Consider the following 15,312-nt stretch of genomic DNA (forward strand, 5'->3'; position numbering starts at 1 on the left):
ATTTTGACTTTGCTCTTTATTCAGAAATCAAATTCATGGTGATAGAGCATAATCAGACTATAGTTCAGAAGGAAGTAACACAGTAATTTGATTCCATTTGCACGTAACTAAGTTACCAGCTAGAGGCTCAGCAAGTTAACAAACTCACAGTTCCAACTTCCAAGAAAAATCTCAAAACTACTCTCAGACAACTACCTTCATTCTAACGGCAATTTCCATTTCAAAATCACATTTTTCTCATAGTTAAGTTTCTGCTCAAAAAGAAAGTAATAAAGGATCAAGTCTAGGAGTCATTGCAGCCTAACGAGTTCAAGAAAAATCTTTATCTAATCAATCCAACAGTAGAAAGATGCGAATTAGCAACTGAAAGAAGCAATCTGAACACAAATCAGGCGTATTGGAAGACCAAATGTAGATCCAAAACCAGTGCATTTAACCTGGGAAAGTTTTTAGCAACAAGCTATCAAATAAAGAGAGAATTTATCAGTACCCTACAGAAGAAGGCTACCTTTAACCATGGATGATGGAAAACTTCAGATTAAGGTAAAAAGGTCCTCAACACCAGACAATTTTCGTATAAGAATTACCTTACCCAACAGAGCAAGTGAAGATGGGTCGACAAAGAAAGGGATATAAGAGCTCCATTGAGATAGAAGGGGTTTTCAAGCAATAAAAGCTAATATGTACTTTTGTACCAAAATTTACTTCAAGACTGCAGGGTCTTTTGATCAAAATGCTAGAAACACTTCCAAGTAAGTCACCAATTATTTGCAGTCTTTGACGTTCCAAACCAGGTGGGAATGGAAATAGATGCAGAACAGGTCCTTGAGGTTCCCAAACCAAACTTAAATCAGTTCACGCTTTGGCACTATAAAAACTGAGTTATCAAATAAAAAAGCAATAGGAAAATAGAAACCAAGCAGAATCACACCACGCATATACCTTTTTTAAAACAAGAAACAAACTATCCCACATTGCCTTCATCTTCATTCTGTACTCCCTCTCTAAACACAAGTCTTGATACCTACTATTTCTTTAACACAACTAGAGAAGAGTAAAAAATAAAGGGTTACGAACTAGTATAACATTGAAACAAATATACTACTCCTATAATTAACCCACTACCAAGAAAAAGCTAGAAAAAAACATGAACAGACCAAGCTTGTAGAACCAGTGAAACATAATACAGACAATATACGGCAATCAGACTTTATATAGAACTGGAAACCTAAACCTATACTCCAAATCAACCAACTCTTAAATTGATAATCAACCAAGTTTTGATCACCAAACAATCATTCACGTCCACATCATGCACAAGAAAAAGCACAGAAACAGTTTTCATTGGCAATTCAACAATTCCAGTCCAAACTAACTCAATCTCACAATTGATCTCATTGAAGTATGTGAACCACCTCATCTAAAGATTAAGTTACTAGTAGAAAGAAGACACTTTAGATATTCATTTTAAATTTGCAATACACCTACTCAAGTGCAGGCATAATTGGTTACTTGGACCAAGCACATGCAAACATTTTTGTGGCAGTGAGACTTGAAACCAAAAACAATCACTATGCAGAATATGAAAAACAGCACCAGTTTATTTCCCAACATAGAATCCAACAAGAGACAAAAGGCCTCAGTCTTTAACAACCCGCATCTGGAAAGTGTCAACAAAACCAATTTCAACGGTTAAATAATACTAATTACACTACCAACTCATTTTTGGCTATACTCAACCATATCCCAATGAAAAAGAAAAGCCTAAATCGACATTGAAATTCAACAAATAGTACCATTCCCTCTTGGACTGGTATTGACCATCAAATCATCATTAATGGCAATGCAGCTACCACTTTAAATCCGAAAAAACACACTGTTTACCTCTAGCACAACAATAACAACAACAGTACGAGCTTTGCTCACATTGCCATTCCCAAGCCTGCGGTAGACTGACAGCCAGGTTAAAACTAGTTTACCTCTAGCACATAACAAGGAAATTCAACTACATCAAAGAAGTAAAATCCGCAATTGTTTCACAAATTCAACTCTCCACATTTCTAACGAATTCACCAAAACCAATTCCATCAATTTAACAATACTAGTTACATTACCCAACTCAAGTTTTCCCCTAAAATTGAAACAATATTGAATCATGAAAGTTCAAACAATAGTATAATCCCCTCTGGGACTTTCTGACAGCAAAGCACCATAAGGTGAATCTTCCTGATCTTCCGGAGCCCGAAGTGCACCATGAACACACAGAATCACAATCCCAAAGCCAATTGAAACGACAACATTCGTCCAAATCTTAAAAACCAGAAGCGCAACGACAGTCACCAAACTCAGAAACCCTAACACGAACCTATCATCAACATCGAAGCCAAAAAGATCCAACGGCTCATTACGGGAGAAGTAGAGGTAAATCCAACCGGCGAATATGGTTAGGAACAACACGAGTGAAATTGGACGGAGAATTAGGGTGATTAATAGGATAAAGAGGATGATTAGCACGTAATTACCGGCGAAATAACGGAGGTTTTTGTTGATCCGATATGTTGCGTCGGAGAAGGAGATTGGGAGGCTGAGGGCAGCGGTATCGATGAATAACGGCCACGGTCGAACGGTGACGGCGGCAATTGGTCCAGCGTCCGGCGGAGGAGAAGACATCGGGAAGTTTGATCTTCTTTTTTTCCGGGTCGGAAAATTCGAAGCTGATTCGGTAAATGAGGAATATAAGGTGAAGTAATTGGGTTTATAGGTGGAACCGTGGAAGTGGGGAACCAAGATTTATAGTTTTTCTACTGCCTTTCAGTTGTACCCCAAATATATTGCTAAATATCGATTTGACCCAAACATTCATTTGCTTCATACCCATTGTGCTCCTATATAGTTTGACGGGTATTTGAGTCAGTTTGCATGCATCTCGACTAATTTCGTGGGTTACTTATTTTACGGTATACTTACTACCTTCCAGGCAGGGGCGGAACTACAGTAGTGGGTGCGGGTTCGAGCGAACCCAGTGACTTTTTTTGGAACCCTATATTTGTATTAAAATATTTACTAAATCTATATAAATATATACTGCCGAACCTAGTAACAAAAGGGGTCTTGGTTCAACGGTAAGGGCTATGGGTTTGTTGGAAAAGATGGGAGTTCGATTCTCACTGAAAATAATATTTTATTTTAAAATTTAGAACCCAGACACTTCAAATCTTAGCTCCGCCTCTGCTTCCAGGGTTACTTATTTCACGGTATACTTACTATCTTCCACTAGCAAATGTACTGAGTAATTCTTGCCTATCATTTTTGCCTTCATTGGAATTCAAACCCGAGAGCTCGTAATTCTCGACCCACTTTTGATCAGTATGCCATATGCTTGAGGTTAATGTGTTCGCTACTATAGTGTACTCTACGAGGGTAATAAAATACATTTGTTAAAGGATTACATTTCTCATGAAACTATTTTGATTAAATCATTTGTTTCTAAAGTGTATGCTCTATCATTTTGCAAGACTTCATCATATATGTCTACTAAGTTTAATTTTAGAACAGTTACCACAATTTTGAAAGCCTTCTTGTTCTTGTAAAACGAAATCAAAGTACTTTATCCACTCATTTGCTATCTTTCAACTCTTTAACATGACGTTGAACAACTTGGTTAGTCATACAATAACAGGTGTATTAGTTCACTTAGGGAACGTTTGGTTGGGAAGCAAGTTATTAATTATGCCGCGATTAGTTATTCAGGGATTGTTATCCCACTCTCGCATAGGAATAAAAATAACACTAAATATACCATAATTTTATTCCAACCAAACGAAGGATAAACTCATCTCAAATTTAATCTAGAAATTAATTATCCCTTATCCCTCATACCAAACGAACCCTTAGGAGATGAGACTACTAATTGCCAAATGTCAATCACTAAGCTGCAAATAATAGGTATATTTGTAGCTTGAATTGACTAAGTGCAGAATTAATGGCATGCTCTCTTAAGAAAAGGATGGATAAGTAAATTAATGAACTAATCTCCAATTATTTGAACCAGAACATGGTGAAGTGACAAAGATAGAACCTGCAAAGTTGAATATCTATAGGCACAACCATGGGCGGATCTAGAATTTTTATAATATGGGTGTACCACTAAATAAAGGAGAAAAAATAAAGTATACTATGTGAATTGATCTCTTTAAAGCATGAGTGTCAGCAGATAATATTATATCAATTCTAAAAAATATGTACATAAAATATCTAATTAGACGGAAAGACTATGGGTTCACGTACCCCATAAAATGGGCTATAAATCCGCCCCTGGGCACAACGCGAATTAAGAAGAGTTTTCTTAAGCTAAAAGAAGCATAACTTGGGAGCCTGAATGCAATCTTTTGAATCAATCAGTTATTAGTCTCAACTCCCAAGTATATGCCATAACATTATCTAGCTTTCTGCAGTTTTATAACAACAACAACCCAGTATAATCCCACTAGTGGGGTCTGGGGAGGGTAATATGTACGCAGACCTTACCCCTACCCTGGGATAGAGAGGCTGTTTCCGATAGACCCTCGGTTCCCTTCCTCCAAGAACTATCCACCTTGCTCTTGGGGTGACTCGAACTCACAACGTCTTGGTTGGAAGTGGAGGGTGCTCACCACTAGAGCAACCCACTCTTGCAGTTTCATAATCATGCCCTATAATTTGATCAATATAGTAGTCTGAACTACTAAAGAATATAAGGAGAAAAACAAACCAAAAATACAAAGAGATAGAGAGTGACAGAGGCACTGTACAGTGTGCAAAATGTCAACAGCAGCGACGCTAAACAAAAAAAAAGAAAACATATACAATATGTGCTCAGGATTCTCCAAACATTTTCTCCTGGATGATTTGCCCAAGTTTCGAGTACAGATCTCGCTGCTCCTCAAAGCTCAGGTTCATTATTATCTGTATCATATAGAGTTCTAAGTATATCAGCTCAAACAGAAATACTTCTACAAGAAATTTACCGGACTTCATGTAACTTGAGCCACGTACCTGATCCAAGACCATCTCAATTGACAAATTCTGAGGCGCCACAAAAGACTGATGATAGATATATGCGAAAACAGCCATCACCATCTGCATGATCATACACATAAGAAGACACTCACTAACTCGATAATTCAGATCGCAACAAGAAAGCACTACTAACAGGCCAGAGTAGGAGGAGAAGTGAAGGAGAAATCTATCGGTCTATGGAAATTCTAATCGTACTAACAAGGTATAGAGAGCCATATTTCATTTAGCTCACCTGACAATCCATTCTATCTGTGATGCCACCATGTCCAGGTATACTATCACCAAAATCCTACAGCACAGAGAGAGAGAGAGGGAGATTAGATGACTGCAACATATTAGTAACGATCCCACGAGGGTAACTAAAAACAAGACGAAGTAATAACTTTGAACCTTAATCTTGAAGGCTCTCTTAAAGCCGCTAGCGAAAAAGCCTCCAAAAGGCGCTATGATTGATGCAAACAAGCCAAGCCACAAGGCATGCCATTGCACAGGCAAAACAGAGATCTCTCTCCAAGGGAACTGCAATAGTAAGAATTAGTGAAGTTGTTATGTCAATGATGGATTAACTAAAAAAGGATTTAAATTGACTTCAGAAAGGTTAATAATAACACAAGCATAACGAAGAAGAGGCAAATAACTTGAAATCAACTTTTTTTCAAAAGGATGAATCACCGGATAATCTCATGTTGAGTGTTAGGACAATCGAAATGAACCACTTGCAGTTTTATCTCATGAACCGCATTATTCAACGCTCAATATTTTAAGAAATTTTAAATCATTATGGTTGACATAAAACTAATCTACAGACTAAAGGCAGTTTCACAAATATTATACTTAAAGTTCATATATAATGTTAGTTATCACACACAACATCAAATTAACTTACGCTAAACGATAACTTGTACCCACTTTTATATTCAAAGCATGTCCAAAAAATTTGACCACCAGTGAGGACGTTCGTTGTGGTCAAAATCATCTAAACAAGTTTTTGCTTCTAAAAATATGACACAAGTATAATACTCATATACCTCAAAGGATTTTTTAAGTAACAATGTCACATGATTAACAATGTGCACACCACCAACCTTGTTTCAAGCCCCAAACTGATAAAATTTTAGATCGCAACCTCTTCTGGTTTTTCTGTTAGCCTCTTATTTTATCTTCTTCTTTTTTTACATTGTTACCGGCTTTCTAGATTGTTAGGAAATGATTAGAAGTTTCATGTCGCCAAAATAATTAGCCATCTGCTACACTCTATCAAAGAAATGAACTATCTGCAAAGCACCACTCACATTTTTCTCCTTTCCCTTTTTTTTTGGGGGGCAGGAATGCACCAACCACAATTAATTAAAGCTAGTTCGCCTCCAAGAAATCCACAATCAATTACTGGCATTCAGTTTGATATTCCTGTGTTCGATTCTATGATTTGCCAATGGTAGTAGTTTTATGGTCTTCCGGACATTTAATTTAATTTTCATACCCTTCCAGATGGAGTAGCAGTTAAAAAGTAAAACCATTAGATCCATTTTTATAATAAAAGAATCACACTTTTCAGGTTGCCAAAGGAATGGCCTAATGGTTGAGGCATGGGAGTAACAACATGAAGATACAAGGTTTTACCAAAGTCACTAGAATAGTAAATATGCAAGTAGTAACAAAGCAACCAAAAAAAAACTTGAAATGTCGAAGTTTTGACGGAATTTCACTTACCCATGCAGGAAACCACTCAGGTACAGTAAAATAATCTGGTTTAAACAGTAGACCAGGATCACAATCAAGCCACCCAGCTGATAAATCCTGCATTAAACAATTTGGAATTTTAAGGTTTCCAAAACAGAGGAGCAAATCTCTCAAGCCAATTGGGAGAGACGTTACCCTAAAACATTACCTTCCTAGGGCATGTTAGCCACCTGAAGCGACCAAATATATTGGCAAGCTGCAAATTAGCACATAACAGAAAGTAATTAGCAAATTATTGCAAAAGGCATACACCCTTCTCAAATCATTGTTTTGAAGACAAATCTTTAGTAGGTGCGGGAAAAACACGAGAAGGGGAGAGAGTACATAGATAATTTGATGACAACACAATACAAGACATACAATCCATATGTTATATTTATGAGAGACTAACTAAACACTAACACGTAACACTATTGCTAATATTGTAACTCATTCACACTAACACGACCCCTGAAGTCAAGGTGAGAAATCCAACTTGAGTTAGCTTATTCTAAACATAAAAAGCAAATAGCTGTCTGAATGGTTGCGGGAAAACTTGCCCGAAAATTCTCAAAAATGTTCTAATCACAAGAATTTCACAGGGAAGTTAGGTCATAAAAATCTCTGTGGAAAAGTTGTTGCCATAACAATAGCCGAAGGGGCAATATAGAGGCTGTCTCGCCAGAACTGTTACTGAAAAGAGACGCGGTGCCAGAACAATCATAATTAATTAATTCTAACATTACAACAACCATCACTTTACCTTCTAACATTTGTATAGATACATATTTTGCAGAACCTAGAACAAATTTGAGCACAAGAAGTAAGTAGCATATTGTAAAAGATAGCGTTTATCTTAATAAGCTGACATAACAACATGCGAATAGGACCAATGTGCACCGTCATCAATTCATAAATTCCAAACTAGAGACAAGTCCATGAAATTTTTTTTTCCTGAAATACACAACAACTTACCAGAAATGCGGAGATAATGGTTGATACTGATGCCCCAATAAAGCCCTCCCAAGTTTTCTTGGGGGACAACTTGATCAAAGGAGTTCTTCCAAAGAAGAATCCAAAAATATAAGCAGTTATATCATTGATGACAATGAGTGATGCTGGAAGAAGGAACCTGCATTATAATAAACCTTTGTTTGAAGTTCTATATCCATGTCCAATTTTGTTGATCTTGTCAAAATGGCCAAAACATGTGGTATAATGTGGCAGTTCCAAAAACATAAAAGAAGCCCTCTATCTTTCGACTAGACATATGCACGCTGAGGAAAGAAATTAAAACCTGAAGTTGGTCCAAATGATTACTTCCCAAAGAGAACAAAAACAATTAGAAGAAGCGGAGGGCAGGGTAGTCTTCAAAGAATAGTTTCAGCAGTAAAATAACATAAAACCGGCAAGTGAAAGACTACTGAAACAGAAAATCCATTCAAAATGGAAGAAATAGATTTAAGCGGTCTTACCAGAAAATTCCCTCGAAAATATTGGCTACAGTGAAAGAGGACTGAGTAAATACTACAATCAGAATCATATGAGTCCAAGCGTACTGGCCAAATTGATACTTGTACCTCTTCTTCTTCAATGTCAAAATGAACCACATAAAACCTGATTTCAAATGAGAGGGAAAACAGTAAAACTCAACCAGCGGAAAAGGTAGTAATCCAGCAGTCAGTATCACAAAGTCATTCATATTATGAAAAAATAAGGAACAGTATACAGAACAATTTGTGATTTGATATGCCTTGGGTGTTGTTAAATGGAAAAGTGATTGTCGACATTGCAACATTGAGTGAGTACTATAAAATAGCCCGTACAAACCTGTGATATACAAGAAATAACACGTGACCATGTGATACTTGATAAATCTGCTAACAAGCTTGTATAAAAATTTGTCTGATGTAACCGTGTTGACTAGCCTCTGGCTCAGGATGCGTCCGTATACAAACAGCATTGCTGTAAAGAAAAAGTGCCTGGAAAGAATAATATAATAAGCAAAAACAGAAAAGAGAACCTGTAAACACTAAGATACTGCATCAATCTTGTAATATAAATACCCAAGCTTCTCAAACTACATTCTGCAGATATATATCACTAGTGAAGGGACTCAACAGAGGCAACCGTGAGCTCAAGTGATGCAAAGGCAACAGTAGATTTGCTTATCTAGTTTCCATAGCCTGACAGCTTGGAGGTTTCAGTCTGTGTATCACAGGCCAACTAAAATAGTCCCAAGTCCACATATGAACCAGATTAGCTAAACCAATATCAAGTAATTTCGAGAATTCCCTCTTTGTTCAAAATATACCTAACCTAGACCAGATACGAGTTCATTTCCACTTGTACCGGGTCCATCACGTGCAAGTCTGCACTTTGGACCTCACCACAGCTGGAAGCATATAATGTGGGTGACTTACTATTCAAGATAGCCATTCCGCGTGCTTCACCAAAGTTAGGCTTCATGTGCTTCACCCCTAAGGGGTCGTTTTGTATGATGTATAAGGAAAATAACCATGGTATAACTTTATCCAATGTTTGGTTTATATTTTGAATCATGTATAACTAATCCTTGTATAACTAATACACCAATTGGTTTACTATTTTATACCACCAACAGCATGGAATAACTAATCTATGTATAACTTATACATGGATAAACACCAAAAGGACAAAATTATCCTTGCCTTTTTCCTAGAAGCCAATGAAGGCCAAGCATCCAAGGGTATAATTGTAAACTACAACAACAACAACAACAAACGCAGTGCAATCCCACAAGGGTATAATTGCAAACTCATTGCTATTTTATTCAAATAAATAAATAAATATTTTAAATGATATCTTCTATATCCACTGTTAGTGCAATGAATAGAACACCCGTCAAGAAATAGTCCATGTATTACTAATCCCTACATAACTAATCCATGCACTATAATCCATGTATAACTTCTCTTTGTACCAAATGATCGCAGTATAGGATGAGCTTGGCTCTGAACCTGGCTTTGGACATCCCATACTGACCACTTTGTACTCCGATTAAGATTTTCTTTTTCCAAGTGCTCTCATTGGGTACACCTTTTCAATTTTTGAATTTTTTGACCCGTTAAACACGTCTCCCCTCCCCCTCTATTTTGTAATAACCAATGTGGAAAAGAGAATTGGCCTACAGCTATTCATCATCTTCAAGGGTACGGTGTTATGTCATAGATGCCAGACTTCCCGACATTCTGGCTGCATAGTGAAAATCTCCGACAACAACTTAGCAATGTTGTTAATCAACCCAAATTGGAACCTCGAAAATCAATTCCACAACTTCTATTTCAAATCTTGCCGGGCTCCAGTTGTATATCCACCGAACACATATCTTTGCCCATCTTAGATGCAACCGATGTCTAGATGCAGCATCCAACTCCAACATCCACCAGAAGAGTCACCAGTTGCTCTAAAACTTCATCGAACCAAAGATGAAGAGGTAGTTCCTAAGAGTCTAATCCAGGTGTAGTAGGAGTTCATCTCTTCCCCTAATATCCTACAACGGGACGAGGAAATAGCTGTCACAGAAGAGGAGGGCATGGATATTTGACTTTGATGGCACAATTAATCAAAATGGGAACAGAGTAGAGGCAGAACCAGTTCACTGATAGCTTGTGTTCTCCCAAGTGGCATTCACACACCTTAATATTTTCCGCTTTTAGTCTTAACGAAATTCGAACAGAAGAACATTCTGTTCTTATCTGACACTTAAACTCCTACTGAAAAACTTTCATGTCTGTTAGGCTCGTTTCCTAATTTCCGAGCAAGCTGGAATATCTGATGTAACATCACCAAATACTCCATCGGGCACCTTCGAAAGAAGAATTCACTTGTTTTAGAGAATCCTCCTCGACATTTCTCCATCTTTGCCACTTTAGGATAGCTTTCAGATGCAGAGATTTTGTTGGAAGGAAGATCAGCCAGACGTATCCTTCTTCAAGAACTTTTGAACATCCAAATTCAAGAAAGCTGCATTAAGGAAAATTTGGGATGATAGTCACAATTCTCATTTTCCCTTCAGTCGCAACTATTCGAAGGGATCTATCGAACTTATTGAAGCTTTAGAATGAGCAGTACTTCTATAGCTGGTCTTATTTCCTCCACCTTCTGCATAACTCTCCTGTGGCCTCAAGTTCTCAGACTGACTATACTGTATTTCAAATAATTGACAGACTTCGCCAATTGACCTCCCAAACAATCCATATGATTCCTTTCTAGCTCAAGTAAGTTCCATTCTCCATTCTGAAATTTGTGTTTAGTTTCAATTCAATCACCTTTCACACCACTATCTACTAGTTTTAAATTATAGGACGATTAAGTTCACTACTAGAAATCCGGTAAAAACCGACCAAAAAAACCACCAACGTTGGTCGGTAATGGCCAATAACCGACCAAAACGCGACCATTTACGTGTGGATGGTATTTTAGGGGTCGGAAAGGCATACCGACCAAACTTGGTCGGAAATTACCGACCAACTTTGGTCGGTCAATTAAATTCAAAAAAAAAACATTGCAAAAAAAACCGACCAAAGTTGGTCCGTATTTTAATTATGTAATCAAAAGATTTACTATCTGGGAATCGAACCGGAGTTTGTACTGTGGCAGGATACTATTCTACCACTAGACCATTGGTGCATTGTGTTTTAAGACTGTCTTTTATTTGATTTATACTCTTTAATTGTATTTTCGCACGAAATTAACCGACCAAAGTTGGTCGGTTTTATTAAAAAGTAAAATTACCGACCAAAGTTGGTCGGTTTTTTAAAATGACCAGCCGATTGGTCAGTTTTTTTAATATTAATTTTTATTTATTTTAATTGAAAAACCGACCAAAGTTGGTCGGTTTCTTGAAAAATAAATTTCGCGGGACTCAAAAATAGTTTCCCGCACTTTTGCGCCAAAGAAAACCGACCAAAGTTGGTCGGTTTCGTAAAAAAAATTTAAAAACAAATATTTTGTAAAACCGACCAACTTTGGTCGGTTTTTTGGTCGGTTTTTTGACCGACCAAAGTTGGTCGGTCGACCTTGGTCGGTTTTTGCCGAATTTCTAGTAGTGGTTGAAACAGAACCTTTCGCGGCCTTCCCCGAACTTCACATCGACTTCTCAAAAAGTTCACTCTTTCCGTTAATTTAAGTTTCAAATATTCACCAACTAGCTATCATCCTACAATACAACATTGGTTCTCGGCCAACAATACATCTGAAGCACAAATCCATCAATATCTTGAATGGAGTTCTCGAGAAGACGGATAAAATTTGGCAAACTAGAAACAGCAGTATATATCTATAGGGGGAAGAGCCACTCTTAAATAGTGTTCCTGGTGCTCTTCAAACCAGCAGCATGTTCCTCTTTCAAGCATTGGTGTCAATCTTAACGTGTATTCACAAGATGAGAAGAGATATCCTATGGAATAGAGCAAACAGGGCAACTCTCGATGGCCGGGGAAAATGCTATCAGAAACAGGAAGAACGGGGGTCTTGGGATTAAGAACTTGAAGTCCCATAATGAAAGTCTTCTTTTAAAATGGTATTGGAGATTCAAAAAGGATGAGAACGTATGGGGAAGATTATTGGCTGAAAAGCTCACTTTGGGTAATCCTCGGCTCACCAAAGAATCAACCGAACCTCATGGAATTTGGAAGCATATGCATTCTTATGGAGGCAAATTCACTGAAAATTATGGTTTTCTACTTGGCAATGGCAGGAAATTTAGATTTTGAGAGGATGCTTGGTTGAGTCTCTCATCTCTCAAAGCACAGTTTTCATGATATCTATAGTATTTCTTCTCTTCACAACACCATGATAGCTTATTTTTCCACTTCACTAGGATTATCTTTTCTTCCAAAGGAACTTAAGTGATTAGGAAGTTAAAAGGACATGTGATTTGTTAACATTGATCAGCAACTTCGCTCTAGATCAACCGAAATCAGATTCCTTCATTTGAAGAGGACAGACAAACGGTCTTTTTTCTGTGAGATCTTGTTACATACTCTTGATTTCTCACGACAAGAGTGGTACTTTTCCATCACAGAATGACTCGCATAATGCCCCTCTGAAAGTCTCCTGTTTCTCTTGGCCAGCGGCTAGGGAGGCATGCCTCACCCAGAACAACCTCCAAAAGAGGCTTTCAGATTTGCAGTCAATGTCCTTTATATGAAAACCACTCTGAAGATGTTATTCGCCTTTTTCTTCAATGCAAACTCACTTTTCAGTAAAATACATGGCCTTTAGAAGAAGTCCAATGGCAAAAGAAAATTTATCAGGAAAGCAAAATACAAGAATGATATTGCTCACCAATTTAATAGCCTGAAACCAGGAAGTTGCTTGTCTTCATGCGCTTTTCTAAGTAGATTGAACAACTCTTTTGCCATAAAGATTTGTATTACTACTACCATGGCCCAAATATAAAGATGCCCCATGTAAATGATGAAAGCAAAACCACCAATCATCCAGAGCGTTGAATATAGACGGATCAACATTGACCTATACTTGCTCCGATCGTCAACAAGCAAATGGGCTCCATTTGCTTTGGTAACCTCCTGAGGATCCTGAAATTTCAGGAAGAGGGAGAAAAAGAACTTCAGCAACAACTTCAGACACGTAGCATCTACAAGATTCCGAAAACCAAAATCTAGCATTTTCTAGTCGCAGAATTGAATAAGCAATAAATAATAGGAGTACTACTTATCCAAAAAAATAAGGAATCCCCCCTTTCCATTTTATATGACAAGACATTCCAAATTGTTTCACACCATCATACTGATAATGTTATTCTGCCGTCGATACCACTTTCACAATCTTCAAGAGTTGAAACATATTTAATTATTCAAATTTTAAATGTTAATGTGATGTTTTCCTATCAAACAACTTTTTTTTTATGACCGAGAAATCTGTCTGGAGCTGACCCTTTGGTCCGAGCCTACGAAACTCGGGAATGATGGACCTGCCCCTCTACCTGTCTCCACTTAAATACCTGAGTTAGTTCCCTTACTGCGGGGCTCGAACCTGACTATCAAACAAATTTTGAACCGCTACTTCATTAATTTTTTTCACTACCACTAATACAATACAAAAATCAAATTAACATCTTAAACTGTATATTCAGTCCATACCACTGCTTTTGTCAAAAGGCACATTAACTCTCAATGTCATTCCGTTATTCATCTACACTCTTTCATTCTTAAATTTAAGCGATTAAAACCGACTAAGAGCAACCAGAAAAAAAAATAGAAATGCATCCAGTCACTAAAAACACTGAAACAAAAGGAAAGTCACCTCATTTGATCCTCTGCGACGACGTAGTCGTGGTGTTCCTGGGGCACCCGAATTACTATCCTTTTGCATTACTTCAATATCAAATCTTTACTCCACTACTAATGCATGAATACTTACAGCCACCTAGAAAATTTCAAAAATAAATAATAAGAAGCTAATGTAGCTAGAAATAGCCAAAATCATGGAATTTAACAGAGAATATTACTATTCATATAGATTTATGATACACATAAAACTCAAAGATACAAATACATACAACATAATTTCAGTAACACCATTTCAGTAAGCATTGCCATCTTATGAAAACTGAAAAGTTCAAACCTTTATAAACCCCACATAATAAACTCAACTAAAAATTGCAATAACTCATAACCCTAATCAAGAAAAGTGGGGGAAAAAACTCAAACATAACAAAAAAATTGTATCTTGATTAAAAAAAGCTAACAATTTAGACAGTTTCAATCAAGAAATAACAACAAAATACTATTTTGCTAAAAGAGTCTTCTTCAATAAACGAAACAAACTTAACTTCTTTCAAATAAATAAGTTCAAAAATCATAAACAGACAGTGGAAAAAATAGCACAGCCAATTAAAATTTAAACATAATGAGAAATTAAAGAGAATATACCTGTGTTTGTGGGAGCAAAAATATGAAGTTTCTGAGTTATGGCTTTGTTTTTTGGTTAAATTTGGAGGGTAAATTTTTTGGAGTTATAACAGGAGAACTGAAATTTAGATTTTCGATAATTATAGAACAAGCTCTTGAATTTTCCTGATTATATGGGGCTTATAAAAACTATACTCCGTACTTAACAATAATTAAAAGATAAATAAATACCAAAAATATAAGTCCAAGAGTAGTGGCATCACTGTCTTTATTCTCATGCGTTCGATAAAAACAAAAAAGAAATTTAAAAAGCTTATGGTATTATATTGCACTCTTTGGCTTTTGTTTGCCAAAAGATATTCCTTAATAGAAACATAAACTATTTTTATTTCCTTTAAAAAAAAAAAGGGTCAAGGAACTGAAGAGTTTATTTATGTAAAATTTATGTAATTTCAAGCTAAATTTCAGATTTTCAGGAATACCCAATAGTTAAATCAAGAATATGCCTAAATCTAGAATATCTAAGTTAATTAATAGTAAATGTGTGATTAAGTATTAATGAGTCATTTGTTTAATATGCCAAAATTAATAATAGAAGCATCAGGGGGCAGAAATG

At 36.6% G+C, this 15,312-nt stretch overlaps 2 protein-coding genes across 2 annotated transcripts; both read right to left on the reverse strand.

The window, feature by feature from the left end:
- Window positions 1-1,991: 1,991 nt before the first annotated feature.
- On the reverse strand, window positions 1,992-2,767 carry LOC142168683 (PRA1 family protein D-like). The gene has a single exon (XM_075229345.1). The coding sequence runs from the start codon at window positions 2,668-2,670 to the stop codon at window positions 2,164-2,166; it is 507 nt and encodes a 168-aa protein (XP_075085446.1). The 5' UTR covers window positions 2,671-2,767; the 3' UTR covers window positions 1,992-2,163.
- Window positions 2,768-4,697: 1,930 nt separating this feature from the next.
- LOC107785528 (phosphatidate cytidylyltransferase 1-like) lies at window positions 4,698-14,896 on the reverse strand. The gene is made up of 12 exons (XM_075229346.1): window positions 14,718-14,896; window positions 14,089-14,211; window positions 13,108-13,361; window positions 8,608-8,759; window positions 8,253-8,394; window positions 7,753-7,909; window positions 6,947-6,994; window positions 6,769-6,855; window positions 5,449-5,577; window positions 5,291-5,347; window positions 5,035-5,118; window positions 4,698-4,944 (listed from the first exon to the last, which is right to left on the reverse strand). Exons 2-12 carry the CDS (start codon window positions 14,155-14,157, stop codon window positions 4,855-4,857), a joined length of 1,269 nt encoding a protein of 422 aa, XP_075085447.1. The 5' UTR covers window positions 14,158-14,211; window positions 14,718-14,896; the 3' UTR covers window positions 4,698-4,854.
- Between the last annotated feature and the right edge of the window lie 416 nt (window positions 14,897-15,312).

Source organism: Nicotiana tabacum, chromosome 14, assembly GCF_000715075.1.
Source record: "Nicotiana tabacum cultivar K326 chromosome 14, ASM71507v2, whole genome shotgun sequence".
NCBI classification, from domain to species: domain Eukaryota; kingdom Viridiplantae; phylum Streptophyta; class Magnoliopsida; order Solanales; family Solanaceae; genus Nicotiana; species Nicotiana tabacum.

Excerpts from the sequence above, each read along its gene's own strand:
- LOC107785528 (XM_075229346.1), bottom strand. The coding sequence starts at position 14,157 with ATGCAAAAGGATAGTAATTCGGGTGCCCCAGGAACACCACGACTACGT. Across the intron at positions 6,995-7,752 it reads CCATTATCTCCGCATTTCTG|CTTGCCAATATATTTGGTCG; the intron begins GTAAGTTGTTGT and ends GCTAATTTGCAG. Across the intron at positions 5,348-5,448 it reads AGAGAGCCTTCAAGATTAAG|GATTTTGGTGATAGTATACC; the intron begins GTTCAAAGTTAT and ends TCTGTGCTGTAG.
- LOC142168683 (XM_075229345.1), bottom strand. The coding sequence starts at position 2,670 with ATGTCTTCTCCTCCGCCGGACGCTGGACCAATTGCCGCCGTCACCGTT.